The sequence below is a fragment of the Giraffa tippelskirchi genome, chromosome 7, assembly GCF_054371585.1.
Source record: "Giraffa tippelskirchi isolate mGirTip1 chromosome 7, T2T-mGirTip1v1.2.pri, whole genome shotgun sequence".
Lineage (NCBI taxonomy): Eukaryota > Metazoa > Chordata > Mammalia > Artiodactyla > Giraffidae > Giraffa > Giraffa tippelskirchi.
Window position 1 is genome coordinate 134,274,088 of NC_137281.1, and position 27,950 is coordinate 134,302,037.

The window sequence follows — 27,950 nt, forward strand, 5'->3', positions numbered from 1 at the left end:
AGGGCCACCTGGGAAGCCCCATTATGTTGTATACCTGAAACTAATACAATGATGTGGCCATTCCCTTCTCCAGGGGCTCTTCCTAACCCAGGGATCAAACCTGGGTCTCCCATATTGCAGGCAGATTCTTTACTGTCTGAGTCACCAGGGAAACCCATAATGATATCTCAATAAATAGCAAAATGATCAACAGAAATAGCCTTTTTAATTACCAAATGTGCTGTACTTAGTTACTCAGTTGTGTCTGACTCTGTGCAATCCCATGGACTGTATCCCACCAAGCTCCTCTGTCCATGGGGATTCTCCAGGCAAGAATACTGGAGTGGGTTGCCATGCCCTCCTCCAGGGGATCTTCCCAACCCAGGGGTCGAACCCAGGTCTCCTGCATTGCAGGCGGATTCTTTACCGTCTGACCCACCAGGGAAGCCCAGTTACCAAATACTTCTCAAATTAAAAAGAAATATTCTTTAAAAGAAAGAAAAGAAAGCTTTTACAACTTATCCTGAGAGGGTAAGACATGTTGCTCTGTTCCTTCTATTCGTCCTGTATTACAGCACTGCAGGGAGCCCTGTGAGGACCTCTAAGATTCTGTTCAGTAATTCATTGATGTGGTGGGGGGAGGTGTGAGTTCCCGACATCAGCAATTCCTGACTCCAGCTGTGTCTTATATTTCAACTCAATTCTGACACTATCTACAGGGAGATAGCCTCAGATGCCCCCAGTTAAGCCCTACAAAACTGCCAATAGCAAATTCACCTGTGCTTCTGACCAAAGAGCTGCAGAGTAGAGGTTTCCACAGCCTCCTCCTGGGGTTCAATTAATTTGCTAAGGTGGCTTACAGAACTCAGAGAAATATTTACATACTAGGTAACAGGTTGACTATAAAAGGCTGTAACTCAGGACCAGCCAAATGGAAGAAATACGTAGGGCAAGGTATGGGGAAAAAGCATGAAGTTTCCCTGCTTCTCAGAGAGTGCTACTCTGCCCAAGTCTCTATGTGTTCACCAACCCAGAAGCTCTCCAAACCTATTATCACGTAAGTATGGTTGGTTACACCATTGCCTTTGGTTACTGAACTTAACCTCCGGCCCCTCTCCTCTCAGTGCAGAGGGAGGGTTGCAGGGAAAGGGGTATGGGGCGGGCGGGGACTGGAAGTTCCAACCCTCTAATCACATGGTGGCTCCACTGGTAACCAGCCCTCATCCTTAGGTGCTTTCCAAAATTGCTTCATGAATATAACAAAAAACATCTTTATCACTCTCATCACAGGAAATCCCAATGGTTTTAAGAGCTCTGTGCCAGGAGAAGGGTCCAAGGCCAAATATATGTGTGCTGAGTCACTCCAGTCGTGTCCAACTCTTTGTGACCCTATGGACTGTAGCCCACCAGGCTCCTCTGTCCATGGGATTCTCCAGGCAAGAATACTGGAGGGGGTTGATGTGCCCTCCTCCAGGGGATCTTCCCAACCTAGGGATTGAACCTGTATCTCATTATGTCTCCTGCATTGGCAGGTGGGTTCTTTACCACTAGCACCACCTGGGAAGCCCAATATATTTATTATAAATCATAATATCACAACCACATGTGCTTCTTGCAGGACATTGGGACAGAGCCACAAGGACAGCAGAATTTTCCACTCGGCTTATCTTCCCAGAATGCTGGGGCCCTGATGAACTTAATCCGTGTGTCAGGACCCCCAAATGGGGTTAGCACACATCACAAACCTAAACCTTAGTCAGCCTGCACTTATGGGAAACACCTGTCAAGGAAGTCTACACCAATCACAGTCCTCCAACTCAGCTGTAGCTAGTTCACCTGAGCCTAGAAAACAGGCTCTGTTAGTCTTCTAAGCCCCTGAACTCCCAGTCATGCCTTTCTTCGGCACTGCCTCTTCCTTCTCGTGCGCTACAGGACTCCCTATTGCCCGAAATCCCTCAAGGAGAGTGCTTGAGACACTGTCCTCCCCCAATCCTTGGATGGTTTTTCCCTTGAACAAAGGACAAACTAGATGGCTACTAGATTTAGTTTTATCACTGGACAAGCCCCAGCTCAGATTCTAGGGACTGACTTCCTGAGGCTCAGAGCTGGCTGAGCTCCATAGTAATTGCTGAGACTATACAATGGATGTTGAAGAATATGGACCTGGAGTCAGGAGACACAGACTTGAAACTTGACTGTGCATTCGCCCTAGAGTAGCAAACTGCCAAACCTCACTCTCTTCATTGATTAAATAGCAACAGTAATACTCACTTTACATGACTATGGTGATTAAAAAAAATAGGATGACTTGTAAGCTCTTACCTCTCCATACAAATTATAGTTACAGTTAGCATAATTGAAGAATCAGGTTTAAAAGCAGGGACCTTTAGCTGAGTCAGCATTTCCCCATCTAAATGCTGGAAATCATCAGTGGAAGAGCTGGGAGGAGAGGAGGGAGAAATGGAAGGAGGGGGGAGGGGAAGAGGGGGAAGTGGGGAAAGGGAGGAGGCACCGAGTTCAGTCACTGCTGCTAAGAGCAGGGCCTAGTTCTCAGCTCCATCTGTCATATTCCCCAGACACCTCCACTCTCGTTAGCTCTCCATTTGCCGAGGAAGGGACAAGGGAAGTGGAACCAAGGAGCTGTATTTTTTGTTTGTTTCCTACTACAATCTGTCTTAGAGGCAGAGCCTAAGTAGCCCAGAACTTCTCCTCGCCTCCCTCTGCACCTCCCCAGCTGCACCCACAGGGATTTCATCCCACACGGGAGCCAAGACCCTTCAAAAGCAGGAAAGGGACTTGGATTCTCCTTCATGTCTCTTTTGTGAGAGAGAGAAACAGACAGGGTCTGTCTCTCATAGAGAGCAGGAATACTCCACTTGGAGCAGAGGCACTAGAAGGCCCAGGGCAAGGGCAGTGGGATCTTGGTCAAGAAACAAACGGGGTCAAGCAAAGTCACTTCCAAACCAGCTCTTATTTCTGAGGAAAGGCCAAGACTGAGCCAGCCTGGGACATGGTAGCTTTCTACTCAGATAAGCTGGAGAACTGGGCAGAACCAGGGAATGGGTCTTTGTGAAAAGCTGGGCAAAGCCAGCTGGAGGCCCTGCTCCTTTCTCAGTTGACGGTCCTGTCAGTGGAATCAGGCCAGTCCTGAACTTCCCAAATGACCTGGAGCCACACGACAGCTTCCACATGACTCCAGGGCCAGCCAGACAATGGCTGGCCCCACTGAGAAAGCCCAGAAGCGTGGGGATGACTGGATCAGGTCTCAAGAGGGACATTAAGGCATACTGGAAATAGTGTGTCTGGAATCTCGTGTACTTGAGTCCTCAGGAATGCATGGTCTGGGTAGCTTTCTGGTGTAACTTACAGGAACGTCTCATGGGGATAGAGGAGGAATGTGGTAACAGCTCTGGATCACCTTGGAAAAATAGCTCTCATTTGCCAGCCTGGCACTGCAATTCCAGGAAGCAGCTGTTGGTGAATCAGCAACCGTCTCTTTTCCTGTGGTTTCAGGAAGCTCATTCAGGGCCTCACCCACCTCCTCTCCAGGAGGAGAAACCCCTTAGCCACACATGGGCTCTTCTGGGAGGGACTGAAAGCGGGTCTCCAGGGAAGCTCCCCACCCCTAAAGCTGGGGGAAATGGGATGGCATGAAGGACCTCACAGCCCCAGGCCCTACCTACATCTTTTGAAAATATTCTCAGGATTTCACTACAGAAAATCCATTCCAAGTTCCTGATTCTCTCTTCTGGAATTCATCACAACCCAGAAACCAGGTAGAAGTCCCTACATTCTGGGTGACATGACTTGCTTTTGCCTCAAGTGTTATCAGTCTCTTAATTACAGAGCCATCCAGGGTCTTCAAAGCTTCCAGAAGCTTGTTGGCTGATCCTCTGTGGGTTACTAGGCAATAGATGGGGTTTAGGAAAAGGAGGGGGTGACCAAGTTCCCACTACCCTGCCCTGGGCCCTCTAGTACCTCTAGTACCTCTACTCCTCTGCCTTTGTACTGGCCAACCTCTGACCTTCTGAGGTTACTGCTTATCCTGAAATAGCTTTGGGCCACTGAACATAGCATTTGTGCCTTAGTTTTCTCACAGCCAAATGGATCTAGGCAAATAGTTAACAGATTTTGAGAGGAGGGTCACTTCTGATTTTCATACCCACATGAGAACTAGTTGTGTGTGTATCTGGCTCACCTCCATGCTCTTACATTCAAACACGGGTTTAGACTTCAGTGACCCACATTTAGACCCAATGATTAAGAAAGGAAATCCATGTTCACTGATGATTCAGAAGAACTTGAAAGATGAGCTGAGTCAATATGACTGTGGAGTTTTTAATCCCTCCACCCATCCCATTGCCGTGTACCCACCTCCTTACCTTTCTCTGCATGTCAGCAGCCTTGATCAGCCAGGACTCACGTGAGTGCACTGCGGAAGCTGGAGAGAGATGGCTGAGTTGGCCTCAACACCCTCCAAGACTCTTCATCCTTGTGGCCTTTTAGGGACATGAGCCCTCTGGCTTCAGGGAAGATAGGCAGCTGTGCAGCTTGTAGCAACCTGAACAGGGAAGCAGAGGGGGAGGGGTGTTGGGATAGCAGTCAGCTTGGGGCTTCTAGAGCTCCAATTCTAGGGAATCTAATCATCTAAGTGGAGGTTTTGGTCTCACCTATGGACCAGGGACCCTCAGCAGTGGGAGAGGGATTTGAAGGAAACTGAAAACTTCTAGATAAGCTTGAAGTCAGGATGGATAAGGAAGAGAAAAACAAACCTCCTAGGGACCAGGCCCTGGAGTACATTTCTTGCCCTAATAAACTTCCCAGATCCCTCTAGTGGTAAAGAAGCTGCCTGCCAATGCAGGAAACATAAGAGACGCGGGTTCAATCCCTAGGTTGGAAAGATCCCTTGGAGGAGGGCATGGCAACACACTCCAGTATGCTTGCCTGGAGAATAGAGAGAGGAGCCTGGTGGGCTATAGTCCACAGCATAGCAAAGAGTCAGACACAACTGAAGCGACTACACAGCACAATAAATAATGTCACCCCAGCTCCTTTCCTTCCGCCTACCTTCCTTTGCTCAGTTTCCACTCTTTGTTTCTCTGCAGCTTTTTGGTCATATACAGACTGGCCCAGTGATTCTCATCAGCTACACCTGGAAATCTGTTAGAACTGCAAATTCTCAGACCTCACCCCAGACCTACTGAACTAGAAACTCCAGGGGAGGGGTTGGCAAGCTCTATTTTAACCAGTGCTCCAGAGGATTCTAAGTTCTCTAGTTTGAGAACCAGTTAGGCTGCAGGCTCCGCGAGGGTTCTGACCACACAAGGCTTAGCGTGGTCCAGGGCCCTAGGGGCATAGCTCTGCACAGAACCTGCAGTAGAAAGTAGAAAGATGATCAAGGAGGCAACCTGGAAATACTCAGAACCTAGGTTCTGGTTGGGTGGCCCTGGCTAAGTCATTCACCTCTTGGGCTCTTTCGTTCCTCTTCAGAAGTGTAAATGGGGGGAAGCTGGTCTCTGAGGCTAGAGTAGCTCTCGTGTCTCTGAGTCCTGATCTGGCCAGTGCCTGCTTCATTAGTCTTTTCTGCTAACTCCCTGCCAGCCTTCATGGCAATCCTGAGTTTGTCTTGTCCTTGATCAATTACTGTATGTGACAGAGACAGAGAAATCCAATGTAGAATTGAAATGGAAACACCTATAGGAGAGGTCAGAGCCTCCAACAGAAATGGGGCCATGCTTTGAGTTTATGTTCCCAGCAGGGAAGGAGCTGGAGGGGTCTCTTCTGTTGAGAGCTCAACTGGGAAATAGTGAGGGGGGCTATATTATCAGGAGTCCACATAGCCAATTAAAGCAACAGGCTTTTAATCACTCACTATGATGGTATAAACAAGAGTCTACAACTGGAAAAAGTGTCTATTTCCCTCATGGAGCTGCAAAACCAGCCTAGGGTCAGGTGGACCTGCCTAAATGTCAAGGTCATCTCTCTCTAAAGGGAGCTCTTTAAAAAAAAAAAGCAGTTTTATGGAACCTGGAGTTGGTGAGGGGAGGGGAAGGGCTAGGAGTGGAAAAGTACTGGGTATTGAGAGAGGCAGGGAAGAATCTTCAGTTTCCACACAAGGAAGCCTCAAGAAAGACAGCATCTGAAGAAGACCTCTGTCGAAGGCCTCAGTCAGATGCAGGAATGAAGGGGCTTCTGAGCTAGGAATGTAAATATGCAAAGAGTGAGACCAGTGGGGAAGGTGGGGGTGCTAAGTCCTTAACTGCATCTCCCTCCAGGAGCTGCCATGTGCAGGCTACACACCAAGGCAGAGGCCTGCCAGGCAAAGCCTTTATGATTGCCAAAGGTTGGGCCTGAAAAATCACACAAATCACACATAGATTTTGAACCAGGAGTTAGACTCCTCACCTCTCCCAGGAGCCTCTTCTCCTACCTGCCTCTTAGTCAACTCCGCCAGCTTTCAGGTGAGGATCAGGGCACTTGCCTCTGTCAGAGATGCCATGATTTTGTCCAAGTGGAAATCACTTTCCACCCACTTTTCTAGTCTTGCAGTTCTTGGTTTCTGTCCTTTTAAATTGCAGGTATATCTGAGAAATAATTGAGATAACTAAGTGCAAATGCTGATGAAAAGTTCACATTATTGGCACAAATAAGACTCTAAGATGAATCCCAAAGTGACCAGAACTATCTTCCTGAAAGATGACCCAGGGTGTGGGGAAAAAGTGTTTCAGAAAAAGCCCTACTGATGCTTAAGCTGAAGCTGAATCACTCACTTGTCCCAGCCTATACTATTTTTTACTATAGTTTATGCTGATGTGTCCTGTCTTCCCTATTGGACTGTGAGCATCTGAGGGCAAAGACTACACCTTAACATGCCTGTGTGCTCAGTCGTGTCCAACTCTGCGACCCCACAGACTGCAGCCTGCCAGGCTCTCCTGTCCATGGAATTTTCCAGGCAAGAATACTGGAGTAGGTTGCCATTTCCTCCAGAGGATCTTCCCAACCCAGGGATTGAAACTGCATCTCTTGCATCTTCTGTACTGGCCGGCAATTCTTAACCACTGGGTCACTGGGAAGACTGTATATCACCCCAGATACATTGCTCTCAAGTACGTGTGGCTAAGTGGTTGGGATACAGAGCCTCAAGCAAGAACAAAACCAATTCTTTTGTGATCTGGAAATATCTAAGTCTTATGTTAACTTTTACACATAATTTTGTCCTTTCTTCCCAAGTGGCTTGTACATATTTTCATGTTTCAGGCCAGGCCTCACAATGCCTGGCCCATAGAGTTAGCTCTCAAAAAATACGTAATGTCTCAGAAGAGTCTTCACCAAGAGACAAAAGGTGGAACTGGAAATTTAATCCTCTCAAACCCCATGAAGATCCATCCCCTGGGGTGTGAGATTCCAGGCATGATCAGACAGGATAGCCCCTTCCTGGAATCCCTCAGAGAGTGGCCACAGTACATGGGGGATATTTCTGGGAACAGTGAGCTATCAGCAACCCTTCTTTGCTTCAGCTTGCCCCAGGACTCAGACTTAACTGGTGGAGATTTATGGGTATATAATGTATAATGTACATGATGATTCTTATTATTCATCACAGCCACCATTTGAAACTGCCCGGTGCAACCATCCCTAGCTCTTGACCATGACCATCAAGGTGGTCCTGAAAAGGAGTCAACAAGCCAGAGAGCAGGTCTCCTGCTTTCTAATGGATGATTTATATAATTTAGGTAAAAAAAATTGGACCCATCCACTCTAGGCAGGCACAGCCCAGCCTACCATCCCAATACATTCTACTTTAGCCTTCCATTCATCCCTCCTCACTGTCCAGCCTGCTTCTTTGAAGTCATGTGAGCAGGTCCTAGATTTACAGCGCAGTTCGACTGAGCTTCTGCTGTCTTCCCCTGATGATGTCTGAGCATCCTGTGGCTAACTGTCAGACTCTGGGTCATGGAGAGGAAAGCCACCAGAGAAGTTCTAGTTCAGCATTCCTTTAAGGATTGGTGGTTCTGACTGCTTAGCAGTATTTCCTGGAGGAGAGTTTCCATAATATGGCTCCCTGGAACTTAGCTCCAAAGATTCCAGTTTAGTCAGTCCAGGTGATGTTCAATCAGCTGTATTTTTTTAAAAACAAACTTTACAGATGATTCTGATGCATGAGCAAATTTGGGAACCACTGGACAAATTCTAAGCTCTTTGAGATCAGGAATGATGTGAATCCTCCCTTCTGCATACCCCCAGTGACTAGCACAGCATCTGGCTCAGAGCAACCACTTAAATTCATTGAGTCAACGAATACTGAAAACGTGGTGGTGGATTGGAAGTACAGTCAACCTAGCATCTTACCGAAAGGTGAGGTGAGGGCCAGTGGGATGCAGAAGGTCAAGCCGGTCAGCGTGGGTCTAGGGACAGGAATAAAGCAGCAGGGCCATGGTAGGAGTAAGCAGAAGAAAATGGGGAATTTGAGCTCCACGTGGGAGAACATGGCCCCTGCGCTGGAATATGCTACAATCTTTAAAGATGCTGATGCCTCTGTGTTGGGAGTTCTGCGTCCAGTCCCACCAAAGAAAGCAAATCTAATTGGTGACTTCCTGGTTAAAACCCTCCGAAGCAAAATGAAGCAACCAAAAAACTCCTCCAAAGGCCTGCATTGTCAGGATGAAGTTGACAATTTTCTCTGATTCAGAGAGTCCTTTCCTGGCCCCTCCCCAGCTCTTTACAGGTACTGGCTCCCACCTCTCTACAGGGCAGGGCCACCCCGCCTTCTTCCAAGGTTTACTCTCTGCCTGCAACGCTCATTGCTCATTCGGATACCTGAGACCATCCAATCACTGTTCTCTTCCCCCAGGAGACTGCCAGCTCCCTGAGGGTAGGTCTGCTTCCTGTGTTCAAAATGTTCAAAGCCTAACCATCAGTAGTTCTAATATTAATATTTCAATGAAGGGAAACCCACAGCAGACACTCAGGACTGGCGTTATGTGTTTTTGTAAAACTGGATTCTGGAAAACTGGACACAAACTAGCGCATCGATTTGGATCTAGAGAGGAGATGGGAGTTGTGTTGAGAAAGAGAAAAGTGAAGGTGGGAGGGTCAAAAAACAAAACAGAAGGAAGAATGTCCTGCGCTATCCGACCCTGGGGGTCAAAGGCCGTGGGAGACTGTCCTGTGGTCACACTCAGCCAAGGCAGGCTGCTAAGAGGCTCCACGCCGAGAAAACCCCGGCGGCGGCTGCACAGCGTGACTTGCGGGTGACAAGTGGGCGGGACGGGGGCGGGCGCGGGGCGGGGCTGCGCGGACAGGGTCAGGTGCAACACGCCGGCGGCGGGGCGCAGCGAGGCCCGTGCTGGAGGCAGCTGATTGGCCTGCTTGACGCTCGGATGCCTTGATCTGGTCTGACAAGTGGAGGTTGCTGTGAGAAGCGGCCTGGATTTTTGACATTCAGCGAGCTAGAAATAACTGGCTGGGCTCTTGGCGCTGCGGTCACAAATATCTTGCCCTTCGGAGATGACGGCCTAATTGTAGGGGCTTTTCTGCAATGCAGATCTGTTCTCTGAGGGCAGGCCTGAGTTCTAGTCCGGACTCAGGTCCCAACTCGGTTCAGTGGAGTCGCTGGAATTGGCTGCAGCTCAGCCTTCCCTCTGCAAAATGGGGTTTTTAGCTGACCCCCTTTCTGCCTCTGTTGAAAAGGATTCTGAGTGGCTGCCCTGACCCTTCTAATCCCCCGGCCTGAGCTTGATGTCGCGGCTTCTAGAAGCGTGGCGCTCAAATATTCACTCTGGGAGGGACTAGAAGATGATCCTGTTTGAAAAGGTACTGGTGAACGTTTTGTGAATCATGGACCCTGTGAGACTCCGTTGAAAGTTGTGAGCCCCCGCCCTAGAAAAATTTACACATCGATCAAACATTGCTTATAAACTGCAGGGAGTTTCTGGCGTAAATCACAGACCCTTGGTTTATCATCTCCAGTCTAGTCCAACTCCTCCTCTTGTGGGTGAGAAGACAGGCCTGAAACAAGCCCTCCGGGTTTCCCTCAACTTCCAATCCTTATACACTAAGAGCACCACTTTTTTCCTCCTTTTTTCCTTCAACCATCCTCCTCACCGACTCCCACACTGGGCTCTCTCTAGAGGGAAGTTGTCCTATAAATATTTATATAAGGAGTGGGATGTCCTGTAGCAGAGAAAGTGAAAACTAACACCCCTAGGTCTGCAGAATTTCATGCTTCTCTCCCAGCTTTCACCTCATCTTTTGTGTGAGCCTGGGGAGGGGGGCTAATAGGAGCTGCAGCTGCTGCAGCAGAGGACTCCCCAGCCCCTTCAAAATCAGCACCATCCACACTGTCACATAAAACTTCCTACTCTTGACACCAACCAGGAGCTGCCTGACAGCAGGCAGAAGCGGCCAAAGCAGCTTTCACAGTGGCTTGCTTGTCCAAAAGTATCTTGTTACAAATGGGCTTCTTGAGTAATGGGGAAATCCTGGGAGGGCCCCTTTTAATGTTCTGCAAGAAACAGCTCTTAACAATGGATGATTCAGGAGGCTAGTAATTGGCCCTCACTCCTACCACATTGTTTTGATAAAGTAACATAGCCCAGCAGTGGATAGGAAGGCAGTAAATAAAAACCTAACTTCTCCCTAGGCAAAGTGTGCGTGGTACCAGTGGCATCGGCATCACCAGGTGCTTGGTAGAAAGGCAGGCTCTGTCCCAGACCAACTGGGAGATCTGCACTGTAAAGAGATTTTGAGAAGATCTGCATATGGGTTAAAGTTTGAGAGGACCCCCCCACCCACCCAAAGTCAGCTGATAGTGGTCATAAGTAGAGTCCCAGTCATCTCTTACTCCCACCTGGGAAAAACACAACAGGTGGATGAAATTCCTCCGAGCTCTGCCTGTAGGAGATGATGGTCACACTCACAAGAAGACCCAGTACTACCTATACCCCGCTTCCTCAACCAGAGACCTCATCCATCTGTTTAGAGTCACTCACCTTGTTACTGCTATTTGATTATTTTATTTTGGGGGGAAAACAGAGGAGTCTTCTATCTGGAGATGAAAGTGACAATGAACACCTCCTAAATAAAACCCAGTTTGGCTTTAGCTTCGGTGTTCTCTAATCCCATTGCTGCTGGAATCAGCTGCAGGGTCTAACTACTGAATACTTAAGGGGAAGTGAGAGGAGGGTAACTCTCTGCAATTGCCCATTTGTACTGCCTAGTGCTCTTTTCACTTGCCTTTGGAAATGAAGGTGCAGAAACTGTGGGTGACAAGGAGGGCACAGACTGGTGACTTCCAGAGTGGGCCTGACGTGAAGTGGAAGAGAAGTGCAGAAGACTGCTCAGGGGAAGACAGGCTTCAGTGACACCCTACTGAGACAGAGATCTGATTTCCCAGGATGTCCCTCCCTGCCTGTTCTCTGCAAAGACTGGGGTTCTATGCCTTAAAAAAAAAAAACAAAAAACGATGCTTGGCCAGCTTATGGAAAATGTAATGTGGGCACTTTACTGCCATCCTGGCTTTTAAAGGGGTCAAAACCAGACCAGCTTCAAGGTGTCAACTGCTTTGTTTGCAGCCTTAGAAAGACATCCTTGATCTTTTATTGTCCTGCCTTTGCTCAGAGCAGCAAACTGTCCCTGGGGAAATGGCTTATCTTAAAAAGATATGCTATTATGGCTGAAGATGTTTTAGCTTCACTTCTAATCGCTGACTCCTTGTGGAAAGTAATTGCTGCTGTGGTTTAGCCCTGTGCCTTTTATTCTTCCATCTGTGCTTAGGTGAACAGTAGCTAAGTGGACACAGCTGCTTAAAATTCAGGAGATAAATATCTCCACAGAGAACGATTCAGACAGCAGGAGAGACAACCGATAGTAAGCAAAAGTGCACAGTCCCAGTTACAAATTTGTGGGGTGGGTTCATTCAGCTGGTGGAACAAAGTGATTGTTACTCAGGATCCTGGGTTAGTGAGAGGATCAGAGAGCCACTGGGACTGCATTACATCCAGCATCCAATTGAAAAGAAAAACAAAACTTCACCCCCATCCCGTAGATGTTGGGTGGTTTATTATAGCTGCTACAAAGGGATTTCTTTATCCCAAAATGGTTGATTAGAGGCATCTCGAATCACAACTTGAACAGACCCTCAGCTCCAGGCAGCCACATAACTGTGGACCCAGCTTTTTACAGCTCAATTCTCCTTGCCAATCCAATTACTTTTTTTCTTTAAAGCTTAAACTTAACTTCTCCAGGAAGACTTTCTGAATGATCTCAGCTTATCCTAATATAAAGGAAATTTACTGCCCAGGAGCAAAATCTCCCCCCTTGTTTTTGTGTAACCTTGGAATCATGTTCTCATTGTTTGTTCTTGTCTGCCTACACAGCTCCATCAGTAGTAGTTTTCCATGTTCTGCATCTCCTGTTATCTCCCAAGCTCCTACTATACCCAGTCTGTGCTTGACCAATATCAGTTGGGTTTCCTGAGACCGTAACCTCTGACTGTAACCTCTAAGTGGCAGGCCCTTGGTTCATCCATTTGAGACCCAGGGCCTCTTCGACAGACAGAAGAAGGGTTAGGACTATTGACTCAGGGACATTCTTGGCTCTGTGTGAATGCTTTGTTTTTAAAACAAAGGTTTTTGCCTCCAATGTATTGAAGAGACATAACCCCCACTGTCAGCATATTTTTAACTATCTGCTTGTGTTGGATCCTGCTGTCAGGCCAGAATCCCCACACACAGATTCCCCCACTCTGCCCTGTGCACCCACCAGAGATGGGGCAGCTGGTGGAATGTGTTCAAGCCAAGTCTACAATCTAGGAAAGTGAACAGGGCATTCTGAGATTTCCTCTCTTCTCAAATTTCGCCAGTGTTCTGAACAGCCAAAACTAATGAAAAGAATGGATTTGTTTTATTCACAGGTGTTAATGCTCCTCCAAAAGTAGTTGTTTGGCTAGCTGAGATGTTGAAGGCCATTGACCAAAACAGTCTGCAGGTGTGAATCAGAGCAGCGCTCTGGATTTCTATAGAATGTGGCAGTCTTCCCCTTCACGTCACCTTCATCCTAATGAGATCGTTGTATTGTGTGTCTGCTATGTGCAAGGCATTGTGTAGGCATTAGAGATAGAGTGGTGAATAGACATGGCTTGTAATGTGGTGGGAGAGGCTGGAATTGATCCAATAAGTAAACAAGCAAGGATATAATTATCAACTTGATAAAGGCCTTAAATGAAAAAGAATAAGATGCTCCACAAGAACATTACAAGCACTTCTATCTGATCTAATAGGGGTGGGGAGGGGAAGATTCAGGGAGGGCTTCTCAGAGAAAGTGATATTTGAGCAAAACACCAAAAGAGAAATAGAAATTAAAAAGTAAAGAGGGGTAAGGGAGGGCTTGAGAAAGAGCTTGAGCATTGGAGGAAGTGAAATAAAGTCCTTGGATTAAGGGGAATGAAGAGAGCAAGGATCAGGAGAGAGAGACAGGGGCTGGGACAGGTGGGGGTATAAACAGTACTGAGGTTCCTGGCTTTTATTTTAGAACAATGGAAAGTCATTATAAACAGCCGATGAGAACATTAAATTTGTTTCCAGAAGTTTTCTCTGGTGAGACAATGGTGAACAAAAACATCATCACTCACTTCTCTTCCAAGTCTCCCATGAAGAGTCTAATGAACTGCCCAAGTTCTACTTCTGAACCTCTGAGCCCAAGTGAGTGATGCCTCCCCAGACCCCCTGAAAAGCCCAGAGGGCTTGTTGAAAGGTGTGGGAGTCCTGCTAAAACTCACTGTGAAGGCATTCAAATCTGTGCTGCTTTACTTCCATGAGCGTTTGCCTCCACTCCTAAGGAATAAATCCTTAAAATTATAACCCTTGGCTTCCCATGCCCAGGCAGGCTCACCTCTGTTGGATCACAGTAATCATGGCTTCAGCTGTGAATTACCAATCTCAAATTAAATGATTACCCCAAGGTCAGTGGACTAGTCAGCTACCATACTAAGGCCAGCTTTCTAGTTCCCTGTACCCCAGGCAGATGTGCCCCTCAGGAATGTTGTCAGGGCCTTGTAATATGGGTCACTTAGAAGGAGAAAGAAAGAATCTGTGTTCCCCAGACATTTTTTCTTTGATGCTCATGTTTATTCTAAGATTCAGTTCCCAGGATCACCTTCTAGAGTGGTAAGAAGCTCTCTCTGACTGGAAAGTGATTCTTTATTTGAAAACCACGCCCATCCTTTGCAGATGATGGTAACTTTCTCGCTGGTCGTCCCACATTGCGAGCTCCTGAAGCTCCTGGTACAGTTGAAACAGGCCTGGGAACAACCCTTGGGTTGCTGGAAAGACATCTTAATCTTCGACAGGTTTTGACCTGAAAAGTAATCACTTATTCACTAGATTTACTTGACAGATTTTACACTGTTGGCAGCTTGTGTCTGGGCCTTTCCCCAGCCCTCTGTGCAGAAATGAACCCAGGGTTACTCATCTTCTGCATTTTAAAGGAATTATGGGAGAGCTCAAACAAGCCACTGAAAAACCTGTTTTATTTCAGAACTTGTGAGTGTGGATATTTCAGGCTCCAGTAATGCCATTGAAATTAGAGATGACTCTTATGCATTCTACCTCCATCAGAAGAGGTTTCAAGGCATGTGGGGTTTTATGGGTGGTTTTCCCCGGAAGAGAAGCAGCTTAAAAAATTGGACCTACATGTCCAGCTTTGTCCTTGCAGACAGAGCTCCCTCCCATCACCTCATTTCTCACTCAATGAGCTGATCTGTCCTGACAGCTGCCAAATTAGTCCTCTCACTCCTGGAGCTGGCTTTGGCACTGCCACAGTTCTCTCCTTTTAGAGTCCACTCTTCATCTCTTCAGTGTTTCTTCAGCCTTATTTCAGGGGTGAATTACATGGATATAAAGCTCTTCATAGAAAAGTCTAGTTTCAATCAGCCAATAGAGGATCTAGAGGATACATCCATCTATGGTGCCAGAACTCATCCACCAAATGCAAAGTTACATTTGGACATAAATCATCTACAAACAATTCTGAAGAACACAGGGGCCAGAGGGAATTCTATGATGTCTGTTATTATCTTTTTTTTTTTTTTTTTTGCTTTTCTGACTCATGCGCCATTGGAATGTCTTCCCTGTTCTGTTCCTCCAAATTAGAACAGTTCCTCTGTTTGGGTCTGTAACACATTTACTAAAGGGCAGTGTCTGAACCCAGTCTAGAGTCTGATGAAAAAAAAGTGTTTTTCCCTCAGTCACTGATCATCCCATCTGTCACCAACTGATGGAACAGCCTTGGGGAAACCACATGACCTCCTTCTCTTTCTTTGTAAAATAAGGAGAATGCTGCTCTTATGCTCTCATAGAGTTATTGTGAAACTTATTTAATTTGCAGTATGTGGGTGAACAGTGACAAGTTTTTAAATAGTTTATTAATATAACCATGCTGTTATGTGAAGTAGGGTTTTCTTATCCTTTCTCCCTATCCGCCCTGGGGAAAAAAAAGAGAAACAAAAACCTTGCCAAACTATGTGATGGCATGCCTAATTTAAGTCCTGGCCAGAGTGGAAAAGGCTGGCACAATCGTGGGATTCATCCCTGGGTTCCCAGGAATACACAAACCTGCATCTCTGCTTTGTTTGCTTTCTTGCTTTACTGTTTCTATGGCCTGGGCCTCATGTTGGGGTGGAGGAGAAGTCATACAATTCCTGGAGGCATAATCTGTTACATATTAATATAAATGCCTTAAAGAGTTTTAGCCTGGCTGCCCATATTTGGAGGGCTGAAGAAAACGTGTGTGTGTGTGTGTGTGCTGACTCTGACAGTGTCTTTCTCACATTCAAAATTACTGGGGGCAGAGACTGGTCTCTGCCAACCATTTTTCATGATGCAATGAGTTCTAGGCAATGAGTAAATGCTTCTGTGGGTGAAAGGGCTCTAGTCCCAGTGCTGTCACTGGTTAGCTGGCATGCCTGGGCTATGGCTCTCAATTTCTCTGAGTCTCATTTTTAGTTGGAGGTTTCAACTGGTGTTCAGTGAAACCCTTTGGTGGAGGGAGGAGTAGAGACAGGCTCTATTATAATTATTATTTAGCATTTGGAGCAACTTTATAAAATTTGGGCTAATAGAAAAAAGTTGAACGTTGCTATCTTCTAGAACTATCTATGGCCTGAAAAATTCCACCAGAACCCTCACTGAGTGCTCCTATGAAATATTTATTTTCATCTAATCCTATTTTTCTTCTTTTTTTCTGCAAAGCTAGTAACTGTCAGAGAGCAGAGGTTAGGAGAGGGTCACACACTTATGTCTGGTAGATTAGGAATTCTCAGCTTAGCCCAATCAGTCTGGAAAGTCTTTCTGTAGCGAACAGCTGTGATGGGGGTGTGGTCAGGTGAAATACGATCGATCAGCGCCGAAATCCCATAGCGTGGCCATCTCCCAAGACATGATGATACTCAGGCACAGCTTAGAAATCTTCAAGTTGTTCTTAACCCTCAACACTCACCAGTAATGAAATGTGAACTTCCAGGATTGGTCCCATGTTCTGTCTTCTGAAGTAATTTTAATTAAAACAGACAGACTCTGGCATAAAAGGAAGAGGTAGGGAATTTGCTGAAAACCTAAACTGTGCTGTTAGAGGTGGCAGCATTTGCTAGTCTCTTTCTGGCTATCAAGATGCTGTGAGTGCCGTCAACACAAAGGTTGCTATGACTTTATCAGATAAAGCAGGACCAAGACCACGAGTGTGATGATGGACCAGAGAGAGTGGTATTCCAAACGATGCCCCCAAAGTGAACCTGCTGCAAAATGAGTAAGGTCCCCAAACCATTCAGATGGCCAACCCCAGCAGACCCGCCATAACCTACCAACTAAAAAAGCAGTGACAACACATATCTAGAACCTGCCTCCTCCTGTTTCAACTCAGGTAATTACTCTCCACCATGCAACCTTTCCAAGGCCCTCAGTCTAGAACTTTCTCCTTATTCACCAAAAAGTTTTGTCTGGTGAGAGAGACCTTGTGAACTTGTAGGGCTGGTATGCTTGCTTGCTAAGTTGCTTCAGTCATATCTGACTCTTTGCGACCAGGCTTCTCTGTGCATGGGATTTTCCAGGCAAGAATACTGCAGTGGGTTGCCATGCCCTTCTCCAGGGGAATCTTTCCAACCCAGGAATCGAACTCAAGTCTCTTATGTCTCCTGCCAAGGCAGGTGGGTTCTTTATCACTAGCGCCACCTGATAGGACTTTTAGACTTTCCCAAATCATCTGTAAAGCTCCTCTCAAAATGGCACATTTACCCTCTCCTCCCTCTTCTCTCTACTCTTCCCTCCACCCTCACACTTACTCCTCAGCAACCCCACAGTGTCACATATTCCTGCTCTTCTCCACGTAATGCCAAGCGGCTGGAAACAATCTCTCAGCCATGTGTTGACACTTGAGCGCTCTTCTGAAGTTAAGAGGCAGATAGATTTCTCAGGAAACATTTAAAAGGAGCTTGGGTTCCACTGTTTTGAATTATGGCACATGGAGAAAGGAGCCCAAACAAAGTATTATAAAAGGCTTAGAGAAATCCAAGGGTCAAGGCTTCTTAAATAAATGTTATGACCTAATTGGAACATGGCACAAGTTGCCTTTTTGGTTCATTTATTTAAAATAATTGTGTGACATCACTGTTTAGTCACTTGTCTGTGTTTATCCCCAAGGCGATTCCTAACAAATGATGCTGGCAACTATGAGATGCTATTTCATACACAACAGGCATCGTGGTCTACTGTGCTCATTTGCAGAACATGCAGTTTTCTCACACAACAGGTTTTTGTTTTATCCAATCAGTGAAACAGAGAACCTTTAGAAGGAAATGGTGTCTGGCAAATCACTATCCTCCTTAAAAGACACTATTTCGATTTTAAAATAAAGGCTCCTTTAGAACGCATTTGAGTCAGTTCTAATGAGGCGGATGAACCTAGAGCCTATTATACAGAGTGAAGTGAGTCAGAAAGAGAAAAACAAATACTGGATATTAACACATATATATGGAATCTAGAAAGATGGTACTGATGAACCTATTTGCAGGTCAGCAATGGAGACACAGACATAGAGAACAGACTTATGAATACAGGTGGTGGCAGGGAGGAGGGAGAGGGTGCAAGGAATGGAGAGTGTAGCATGGAAAGTTACATTACCATATGTAAAATAGATAGCTGATGGGAATTTGCTGTATGACTCAGGGAACTCAAACCAGAGCTTGGTAACAACCTAGAGGGGTGGGATGGGGTAGGAGGTGGGAGGGAGTTTTAAGAGGGAGGGGACATATGTGTACCTATGACTGATTCATGTTGATGTTTGGCAGAAACCAACACAATATTGTAAAGCAATTATCCTTCAATTAAAAAAACTAAATTTAAAAAAAGAAAATAAGAAAGTCTCCTTGAAGCGTGAATTGCCGAGTTATGCTGTTAGGTACCTCCAGGTTCATGAGTGCTACACCTTGGTGGATTGCTCCTTCTGTTCTGTGGTGTTTTTGCCTTAAGTTCTAGTTAGTCTGATATAAATGAGCCAGTTTCCTCTTTATTATTGTTATGTGGTACATCTTTCTAGTTCATTTATATTCACACTTTCTCTTTCAGTGTTGTTTTAATTTGGTCTCCCATAAGCGGCATATAGCTGGATTTTTTTTTTTTAATTCACTGTGATAACCTTTACTGTACTGTACTTAGTTGCTCAGTCATGTCTGACTCTTTGCGACCCCATGGACTGTAGCCTGCCAGGCTCCTCTGTCCTGGAGATTCTCCAGGCAAGAATACTGGAGTGGGCTGCCATGCCCTTCTCCAGGAGATCTTCCCAACCCAAGGATTGAACCCAGGTCTCCAACATTGCAGATGGCTTCTTTACCTTCTGAGCAATGAGAGAAGCCCAGTGATATATTCAAATAGATCACAATAAAGTTTATTGTGATCTATTTGAATTTCTGCTTCCTTTTCTTTGGTTTTCTCCTTACCATAATTTTTTTAATTTTGAAAATTTCTCCTTTTCTACCTTCTACTGTACTGACAAGGTTTCCATTTACTTACAGTATTTTAATAAATACAAATTTACTTGCTGCTTTCAGTGGTTCCCTTTAATTTTTAAAACATACCTATTTAACCCTGAACATTTTTTAAACAAAGGGTAAAGTTATGCATCCTCTTCACTATTGCACAGGCCTCATAGATTAAACATGGCATTTCTTTCCGTCTTAGTATTGCTGTGTAGAGCTTGAATTTTCCCCTTTTAAATGAAAAAAAAAAGGTTAATATATATACCCTTATGGTCAATAATTAATTAAACTTATTGATAAGTGTAATCAATTTCTGTTTCATCATTATTTCTTATATTTTATGATTTGGGCTCACTTTTCTTTGTGAGTGAAAGTGAAAGTTGCTCAGTCGTGTCTGACTCTTTGGACCCCACGGACTTTACAGTCCATGGAATTCTCCAGGCCAGAATACTAAAGTGGGTAGCCTTTCCCTTCTCCAGGGGATCTTCCCAACCTAGGGATCAAACCCAGGTCTCCTGCATTGCAGATAGATTCTTTACTAGCTGAGCCACATACCATTCTTTAATATTTTTAAATGAGGTTTTTTTTTTTTTTTTTTGCTCTGTTCTTATGATAAGAAAGCTACTGTCAATGCAGTTGTCACCTCTTTCTAGATAAGATAATAGATATTCCCTCCCTGGAAATTTCTGAGCTGTTTTCTTTACTGCTAATGCTGTGCTGTTTTACTTCAGTCTGTCTGGTGGGCATGGGTTTTCTCTATCCATCTTAAAGTATGAAGACACTTCTCTTTTTTTTTAATCTGGGGGACTGAGAACTCAACGTTGGTTTTAGCAAAGTCAGTAGGGGAGGCAGGATTGGACGGGGAGAATGCCTGATTAGAATGGTAATACTTGGCAATTATGTTTAGGCCTTTTCATGAGTGGACCAAAGTGAGGCTTTATTTACCCCCACCAGCTCCTGGCTTCAAGCAGTAAACTGGCTTTTATTCCCTGCCTCAGGTGGAACTCTTTAATTCTCTTTACTCTGCAGACACTAAGCAGTGACCTCACCCTACTTTTATTCCTGGGGCATTGTAGACTTATGGTTGTGGAGATGTTTATCCATGAGCCGACTATACAGTTTTTGTTTTCTGCTTTATCTCTTATTACTATGAGTTTAGCACCAAAATTGTATCAAAGCATGTCTGTGGAGCCGTATGATTGACTGGAACTTCCTTATACTCTTCAAACATTTGAATGTTGTGGATGGAATATTAGTTAACTATTTCTGTGGGACAAACCATCCCAAATCTCAGTGGATTAAAACAGTAACTATTTATTTAAGTTATGATTCTGCATATCAGAAATTTAGAGTGGATCAGCTGTACATTCTTCTGGTCTTTGCTAAGTTCTTTCATGCATCCATGATCAGCTAGGGGTCAGCTAAGGAGCTTTGCACCTGGAGATTAACTGGTTTCAGCTAATGCCAACAGGGGTAACAGTATTGACTTGGCCATGTGGTCATTCACTACCTAGAAGGCTCACTCAAGCTTGTTCACTGGTAGCTGAGCAGAGTTCTAAGAGCAAGAACAGAAACTCACAAAACCTCTTAAGAGCTAGGCTTAGGAAGGACACAACATGACTTCTGCTGTGACTTATTGGTCAGAGCTGGTCACATGGTCAGTCCACATTCAAAAGGTGAGAAAGTGGATTCCATCCCTTGATAGGAAGAGATGGAAAGCCACATTGCAAAGGAGCATGGATGCAAAGAAGAGGATGGCCATTTTTGCAAGAGACATACTACCAATGGAGTATGAAATTAAATTGTTGTGTGATTGATTTCAATTAGATATAAGGAGAAAATATATCAACAGTAGAGCATATGAGTGATTTTTGAGTGTCAGGTATAGAGGAGTTAGTGACAGAGGCTCTGGATCGGGTTCAGGACAACCAGATGAGTATTTGCCATAATCAAGGTATGAGCTGGGAGCCATGAGAGAGTCACAGAAGAACTACTTCCTGCTTTTCAAGTAGTGATGACTTCAATACAGAGTGCAAGGCAAGTCTCCAGCTCTATAACAAGGCAGAATATTAATCCTTTGAGGTAACTGGACAAGGGAAGTCTTCGGAATGAGGTAGACTACAAGTGTAGGCTGAGAACAAGAAGCCATGAAAAGATTAAAGACTCAAAAGAAACAAAGGCAATGGTTGCATTTTGGCCAGCACCCTTGTTTAATTGGTAGAGGCCAAAAAGCTAAGAAATGCATTCCTCCTCAAGAAACAAAGGAAAAAAAGAAACAGAATCCTAGTTCTCCCAGCTGATTCTTTTAAAAGTTAAACCAGAAAGCATTTATTGCTTTTAACTTAAAGAACACTTGTATCAACAAGAATTCTGTATACCTCAGCAAAGATGGGTCCTAGCTTGTGGTGACTCTGGCGGATTTTCAGGGTGTTAGCAAGAAACCCCTTTCATACCAAAGCCATCCAATTTTTTGTGTTCTCCTGCCCAGGCCAAATGAGCCCAGGAAGTGAGCCCAATGGCTGGTGCTCAGAGGGCATTGACTTGTGGGTCCTTAATCCCTGCCTCCAGAAATGGCAAGAGTTCCTTTTTTTTGTGGAATTAGCTTGTTCTAAAGAACTGAAGGCCACCCTTGAAAATGTCTTTTGTCCTCTTTTTCATCTGTCCACACCACCCAGTGAGTTTTTCAAACTATCAAAATTTGACTTTTGACTTTTTTACTTCCCAGAACTTATTGACTTTTCTGACTAATTCTCAGGTTGAAGGCAAGACATAGCCTGGTCTTCAATGTGTCTTAAAGGGCCCAAGGACCACAGCCCCCAAGGGAGCCATGTCTATCCAAGCAGTTACGCTTCATCAAGCTTTGTTCTCCTTGGAAGCCACCAGAACTCCGCCCACTAGAGCAAAATGAATCTGGTACAGGTAAGTCAGACATTTCCATAATGCTCAGTGTTCTTTGCAAGGGTGGAGAGAGATGATACAGATCTTAGTCAGTCATCCCAATAAAAACACTAGTGAACGTTTTTGGAAACAAATGGGAAATATTTAATAACTGTGTCATCACGCTTCTGTCCCTGAAATGAATTTAATCCAACACTGCATTATGTGTGTGAATTTGTGTTACATGAAAGATTCTATTTGAAACTCAGGAACAGTGAAGAGATGGAAACAGATATATTTGAGTGTTACTCTGACTTGACCCCAGGCTTTATTTTTGCACCTTCACCACATCTATTTAATTCCCCCATCCTTTCAGTTCTGACTGTATCTTTCTAGGATCCAATCCCTTCTCTGGATCCGCACTGCCACTACCTTAATTTGCAACCTCATCATCTTCCAATAGGTCATTGTAAACGCTTCTGTTATGGGTTGAATTGTGTCCATGCCCCCAAATTTATACACTGAAGTCTTAACACACAATACTGCAGAATGTGACGGTATTTGGAGATAGGGCCTTCGAAGAGGTAATTGAGGTAAAGTGAGGTCATATCAGTGGCCCCTAGTGATCCAGTATGACTGGTGTTCCCATAAGAAAAGGAGATGAGGACACAGACAAGCACAGAGGGTAGGCCTCTATGAATACAGAGGGAGATGGTGGCCATCTCCAAGCCAAGGAAAGAGGCTTCGGAAGACCAACCCTGCTGACACCTTGATGTCAAGCGTCTAGCCTCCAGAACTGTAAGAAAATCTGTTGTTTAAGCCACTAAGTCTGTGGTGTTCCTTATGGAAAACCCTAGCAAACCAATATAGCTTTCTATCTGGGTTGCCTCTCAAATCAATACTTCTAAAAGTATCTTAATCATTAGCCTGACTGTCACTTAACTGCTAAAACCCTTCAGCCACACCTCTCCTCTCAGTGTTTTCCACATTAAGTTTGCTGGAACAATAGTTCTGTAAGATGTCCCCCCAGGCTGTGAAAGTTTGGGAACTCTGTTAGTCTTCATCTGGAGGAGTCACAGTGTGTGTTTGTATATTAAAGGCTCTGAGACGTTTTATAGTCAGAAAACCTGGTTCTCTTGGTTTAACCCAGTGTTTGCCGTATTTATTCCACTAGAAAAATTTTTCTTGCTATAATACACATTATATCTACTGCAACTTGTGTTCTGTAATACAAACCAGGACATGCTGCCCTATACAACAATGCTTTAGAATGTCATACAGAGTGAGGGCCACCAGATTTAGCAAACAAAAATTCAGGATGCTTGGTTGAATGTGAATTTCAGATAAGTCTAAAAAAGTATTTATTTCTCTAAAATTGAAATTAACTGACTGTTTGGGGTTTTGTCAGGCAATCCTATACAGAACCCTCTTTGACCCTCTAACATAGTGCACAGACTGAACCAAAATGAATTTGGTAAGAAGTTTTTCTCCAATTAACATACCAGGAAAGGATAAAGTCAAGGTCAATTCTTGGCTTTGAGTTGGATTCTTTCAATTTGCCACCCATCATGTTCCCTTATTCTCTTGTTCTTCATCCTGGTTGTACATTAGAATCACCTGAGGAGCTTTTGAAACTACCTCCGCCTCGTCTCAAACCAAGTGACTTAAATTGGGGGGTTACTGAGTCGGGGGGTTGCTGAGTGTCGGGGTTGAAAGGCAGGGCTGGGAGGAAAGTGAGGCCCGTGAGGCAGCTGGGGAGCAGGATTTAAGGAGGCTCTCCTTCTCAGGGCTGACCTTGTCCTTGCACAAGCCTGAGGGTGAGGGCCTCCTTAAATACCATGTCCCTGCTAGCCTCACCCTAGGCAGATCCTGTTAAAAAGAAGTAGGTGCAGGATTGTGGGGAGAAGGAAATGGCAACCTACTCCAGTGCTCTTGCCTGGAGAATCCCAGGGACGGAGGAGCCTGGTGGGCTGCCGTCTATGGGGTCGCACAGAGTCGGACACGACTGAAGCGACTTAGCAGCAGGAATGTGGAGAAGAGCCTGCAGGGGGTTTCTGAGCTGCCCTGAGTCCCCTTTCCACATTTTGATACTTTACCAAGAAATGTCAACATTTATGAGCAACAGATATGAGCTCTTGCCCATAAGCATGAGTCAGGAGAGGCTTCACCAGGCCAGGTTTTCCTGAAATGTGAACTTGCAGCCAGCTCTAGTTTTCTCTAGAAGGCCACCTCTAAAAATTACAAAATGCTCCGGTTCCTCTTTTTCGGTTCAGGCTGGTGATGTTTGAGTAGCCTCTAGTCCCTGGCAAGCCATAGCTTCTGTTTATTAGGTATGGTTTTAACCTAATGAAGATGTAATGGAAGTATACGCTTTACTTTTCTCTCCACGGTTTATAGATGCTCATCCCCACTCACCGTCCCTCCTCCTCCTTGCTTTCTGCTTTTTTGTCAGTGATTTCACACCCCGTTACTGACAGTCTGGTCAGAAAGGAGCATCTTCAATCCTTGCTGGGGGCAGCACAAGGGCAGCTCGCCTGAGAGCAGTGGGGGCCGGCCTGGCCTTGGGTGGCCCGCCCTGGACCCTCTCTTTCTTCACCAGCCTCTGAGTTCCATGAGCGCTTCACCCCATCCCACTGTTACTGGCTGGCAGCCAGATCCTTAACTGCTGCTCCCAGAGGCTCTGCAGGTTTTCAAACACCAGGGAAAGAAACTTTGTAATTTTCCAGTGCTGGGAAAAGATAGTAGTGGTTGAAGGGAGCTCCCCAGCACAGTCAAAATTAACTTCTTTCTATTGTGATAATTGAGTGATTTTCAAGGATGTTCTTCTTACAATTGGATACAAAACCGACCTCCTCAGAGGAGAATTTGGAACAGATAAATACAAGGGAAAGGGTCAGATAAGGCTAAGTTCGTGGCAATTTCCAAGTAATACCAAGATCACAGAATCCTGTGGGTGTATCTCACTTGGATTAATAGCTGTGTCCCTGCAAAATTTTATGTAAGTGGAATTTTTAAAAAATTAAATCATTGTAAGTGCATAGGAAAGATTGCTAAAGAAAGGAAGCCTGAAGGATCATACTTTATAAAGTGAATGATCTTTACAGAATGCACATCGTCCCTCCCACACAACACACTGATCTTATTTTTATAAGCTTGCCGTTTTTCACAGGCTGGATTTTCATGAGGTAGGGGTGCCTGTTACTTATAATGATGACTGGTCTGAGGTCATAGCTGTTCTCTGAAACTGCTTTCCTAATGCTCTCTGAGGAGTATGAGCAGCTTCCAGGGTTTGGTGGAAACTTTTAGCTGAGGAAATCAGTCCTGTGTGTAAGCTGACCCAGAACTCTCTTGGCCTACCTCCAGACTGATGTGGGCTCTGGGGTACCCAGAAACATTGTCCATGACTCAACGTTGGAAGAGCTGATGGGGGACACACTGAGGCTAAATGTTGCCAAATGCAACAAGAACCAGCGGTATGGTGTGACGGATAGAAATAAGGTGTGGAGCCAGACTTCTCTGCCTCTGTCCTCTAGCTAGGTGACTCCCTGAACCTCAGTATCCTCATCTGTAGGATGGGGTGATTATCATAGTACCTACCTCACAGTAGCACCTGGAATACAGAAAGTATTCAAAAAGTATTAGCTATTTTAAAATTGCTGGTTTAGCGCTAGACAGGAGAGAAAAAATAAAAATCAAAAAACCAAAGATGCTCATGTCTACTGGGTGCTGGTCTATTCTAGGTACATGCTTTCATTTAATCCTTGTGTCACATACACACACAAAGGCACTAATATTATTCCTCCTTCTCAATAGAAACTAAAATTCAGAAAGGTTAAGCAGTTTTCCTAATGTCACACAGCAGATAAGGGACAAAAACAGATATCTGAGGCCAGTGCTATGGCTCTTTCTACTCTGTCTCAGGCCTGAAGAGACCAAAGCCTGAAAGTGACTTTTCAAAGAAGATGGCTTAGAGCCTGGAGGGTATTTGGATTTAGAAATAAAACTGGTTCAGGAAGTTACATCAAGGAAATAAGGAAGGGAAATTCTTTTATTTCACAAAAATTTATGAGACTCCACAGTGTGCTGACACTGTAGGTACAGAAGTGACTAAGGCCTCACCCCTGACCTTAATCCCCAGGGGTGAGAGCCACAGTCAAAGTAAAATTACAATAAACATCAACCAGTGTTAGAATTTAAAAGAATGTGCCATTGAATCCCTGACTTAAAAATGACCAGCTTTACCTGAGGAAGGTTTCTAAGGGAGGTGACCTTTGAGGGCTTTACACTTACGATCTTATTCACTCCGCCTGTACTTGGGAAAGTGGGCAATATTATTACCCTGGGGCGGGGACCACTAGTTACCAGGATCTAAAGCCCCTTCTTGGACTTCCCAGGTGGCACTAGTGGTAAAGAATCTGCCTGCCAATGCAGGAGAGGCAGGTTCGATCCCTGGGTCGGGAAACCCCCTAGAGAAGGAAATGGCAACTCACTCCAATATTCTTGCCTGGAGAATCCCACGGACAGAGCTGCCTGGTGGGCTACAGTCCGTAGGGTCACAAAGAGTCAGACACGACTGAAGTGACTTAGCAGCAGCAACAAAGCCCCTTGTTACTTATGAAGAGAGGCCCGACTATCTTGGGGAGGCAATATGGCCAGTTCAAAATCTACATCTTCTGGATTCCTTTGCAAGCAGCTCTGGGCCATAAAATGGAAGCAGAGGTCATTGGGCTAGACCACCAAAAAGGTTCTTTAAAAGGGTATAGGCTGGTCACGTGGGCTTTTTCGTGCTCTTTCCCCCTGCTTCCTGCTTCTTTCCTAGAGTACAGATTTGGTGGCTAAGTCTCCAAAACTAACTTGTGACCTTGAGAAAGGAAGCCTCAAGCTAAAGATGGCAGGACAGAAGGAGCTCGTGACCCTGATGACCATGACTTACTGTCCCAGCCTCAGACTGGCTCCTTCCAGACTTGTTTGTTTAAAAGAAGGCAAAACAAACTTTTATCTTATTTAGGCCTGTGTTACTTTTGGTTATTGTTACTATATCTGACCCAGTCTCGAACTGGCATGTGGCCCTGAGGCTCTTAGGAGGTGGTGCTGAGATCGGCAATGGCACCCCACTCCAGTACTCTTGCCTGGAAAATCCCATGGACGGAGGAGTCTGGTAGGCTACAGTCCATGGGGTCGCTAAGAGTAAGACACGACTGAGCGACTTCACTTTCACTTTTCCCTTTCATGCACTAGAGAAGGAAGTGGCAACCCACTCTAGTGTTCTTTTTTTTTTTTTTTTTTTTATAAATTTATTTATTTTAGTTGGGGGCTAATTACTTTACAATATTGTAATAGTTTTTGCCATACATTGACATGAATCAGCCATGGGTTTACATGTGTTCCCCTTCCCGGACCCCCCACCCACCTCCCTCCCCATCCCATCCTTCTGGATCATCCCATTGCCCCGGCCCTGAGCCCTTGTCACATGCATCGAACATGGAATGGTGCTCTGTTTCACATATGACAATACACATGTCTCAATGCCATTCTCCCAGAACGTCCCACCCTCACCTTCTCCCTCAGAGTCCATAAAATTGTTCCATGCATCTGTGTCTCTTATTCTGTCTCGCTTATAGGGTTATCGTTACCATCTTTCAAATTCCATATATATATGCATTAGTATACTGTATTGTTGTTTTTCTTTCTGGCTTACTTCACTCTGTATAATGGGCTCCAGTTTCATCCATCTCAGTAGAACCGATTCAAATGTATTTTTTTTAATGGCTGAGTAATATTCCATTGTGTATATGTACCACAGCTTCCTTATCCATTCGTCTGCTGATGGACATCTAGGTTGCTTCCATGTCCTGGCTATTGTAAACAGTGCTGCGATGAACATTGGGGTACACGCGTCTCTTTCAATTCTGGTTTCCTCGGTGTATATGCCCAGCAGTGGGATTGCTGGGTCATATGGCAGTTCTATTCCCAGTTTTTTAAGGAATCTCCACACTGTTCTCCATAGTGGCTGTACTAGTTTGCATTCCCACCAACAGTGTAAGAGGGTTCCCTTTTCTCCACACCCTCT

At 45.1% G+C, this 27,950-nt stretch overlaps 1 protein-coding gene across 2 annotated transcripts in view; it reads left to right on the forward strand.

Moving 5' to 3' along the window:
- PRKCH (protein kinase C eta) overlaps positions 1-27,950 on the forward strand; it is a 365,028-nt gene that overhangs the window by 257,808 nt on the left and 79,270 nt on the right. Inside the window, exon 13 of one of the 2 annotated variants that reach the window (XR_014059378.1) lies at positions 21,759-21,922. Coding sequence is in view for 1 of the 2 variants with exons in the window: in XM_081509759.1 (XP_081365885.1) it covers positions 21,759-21,776 (18 nt within the window). In the remaining variant the exon portion in view is untranslated. Of the gene's footprint in view, positions 1-21,758; positions 22,102-27,950 lie in introns of those variants that run through there. The other variant, XM_081509759.1, reaches the window with a different exon arrangement.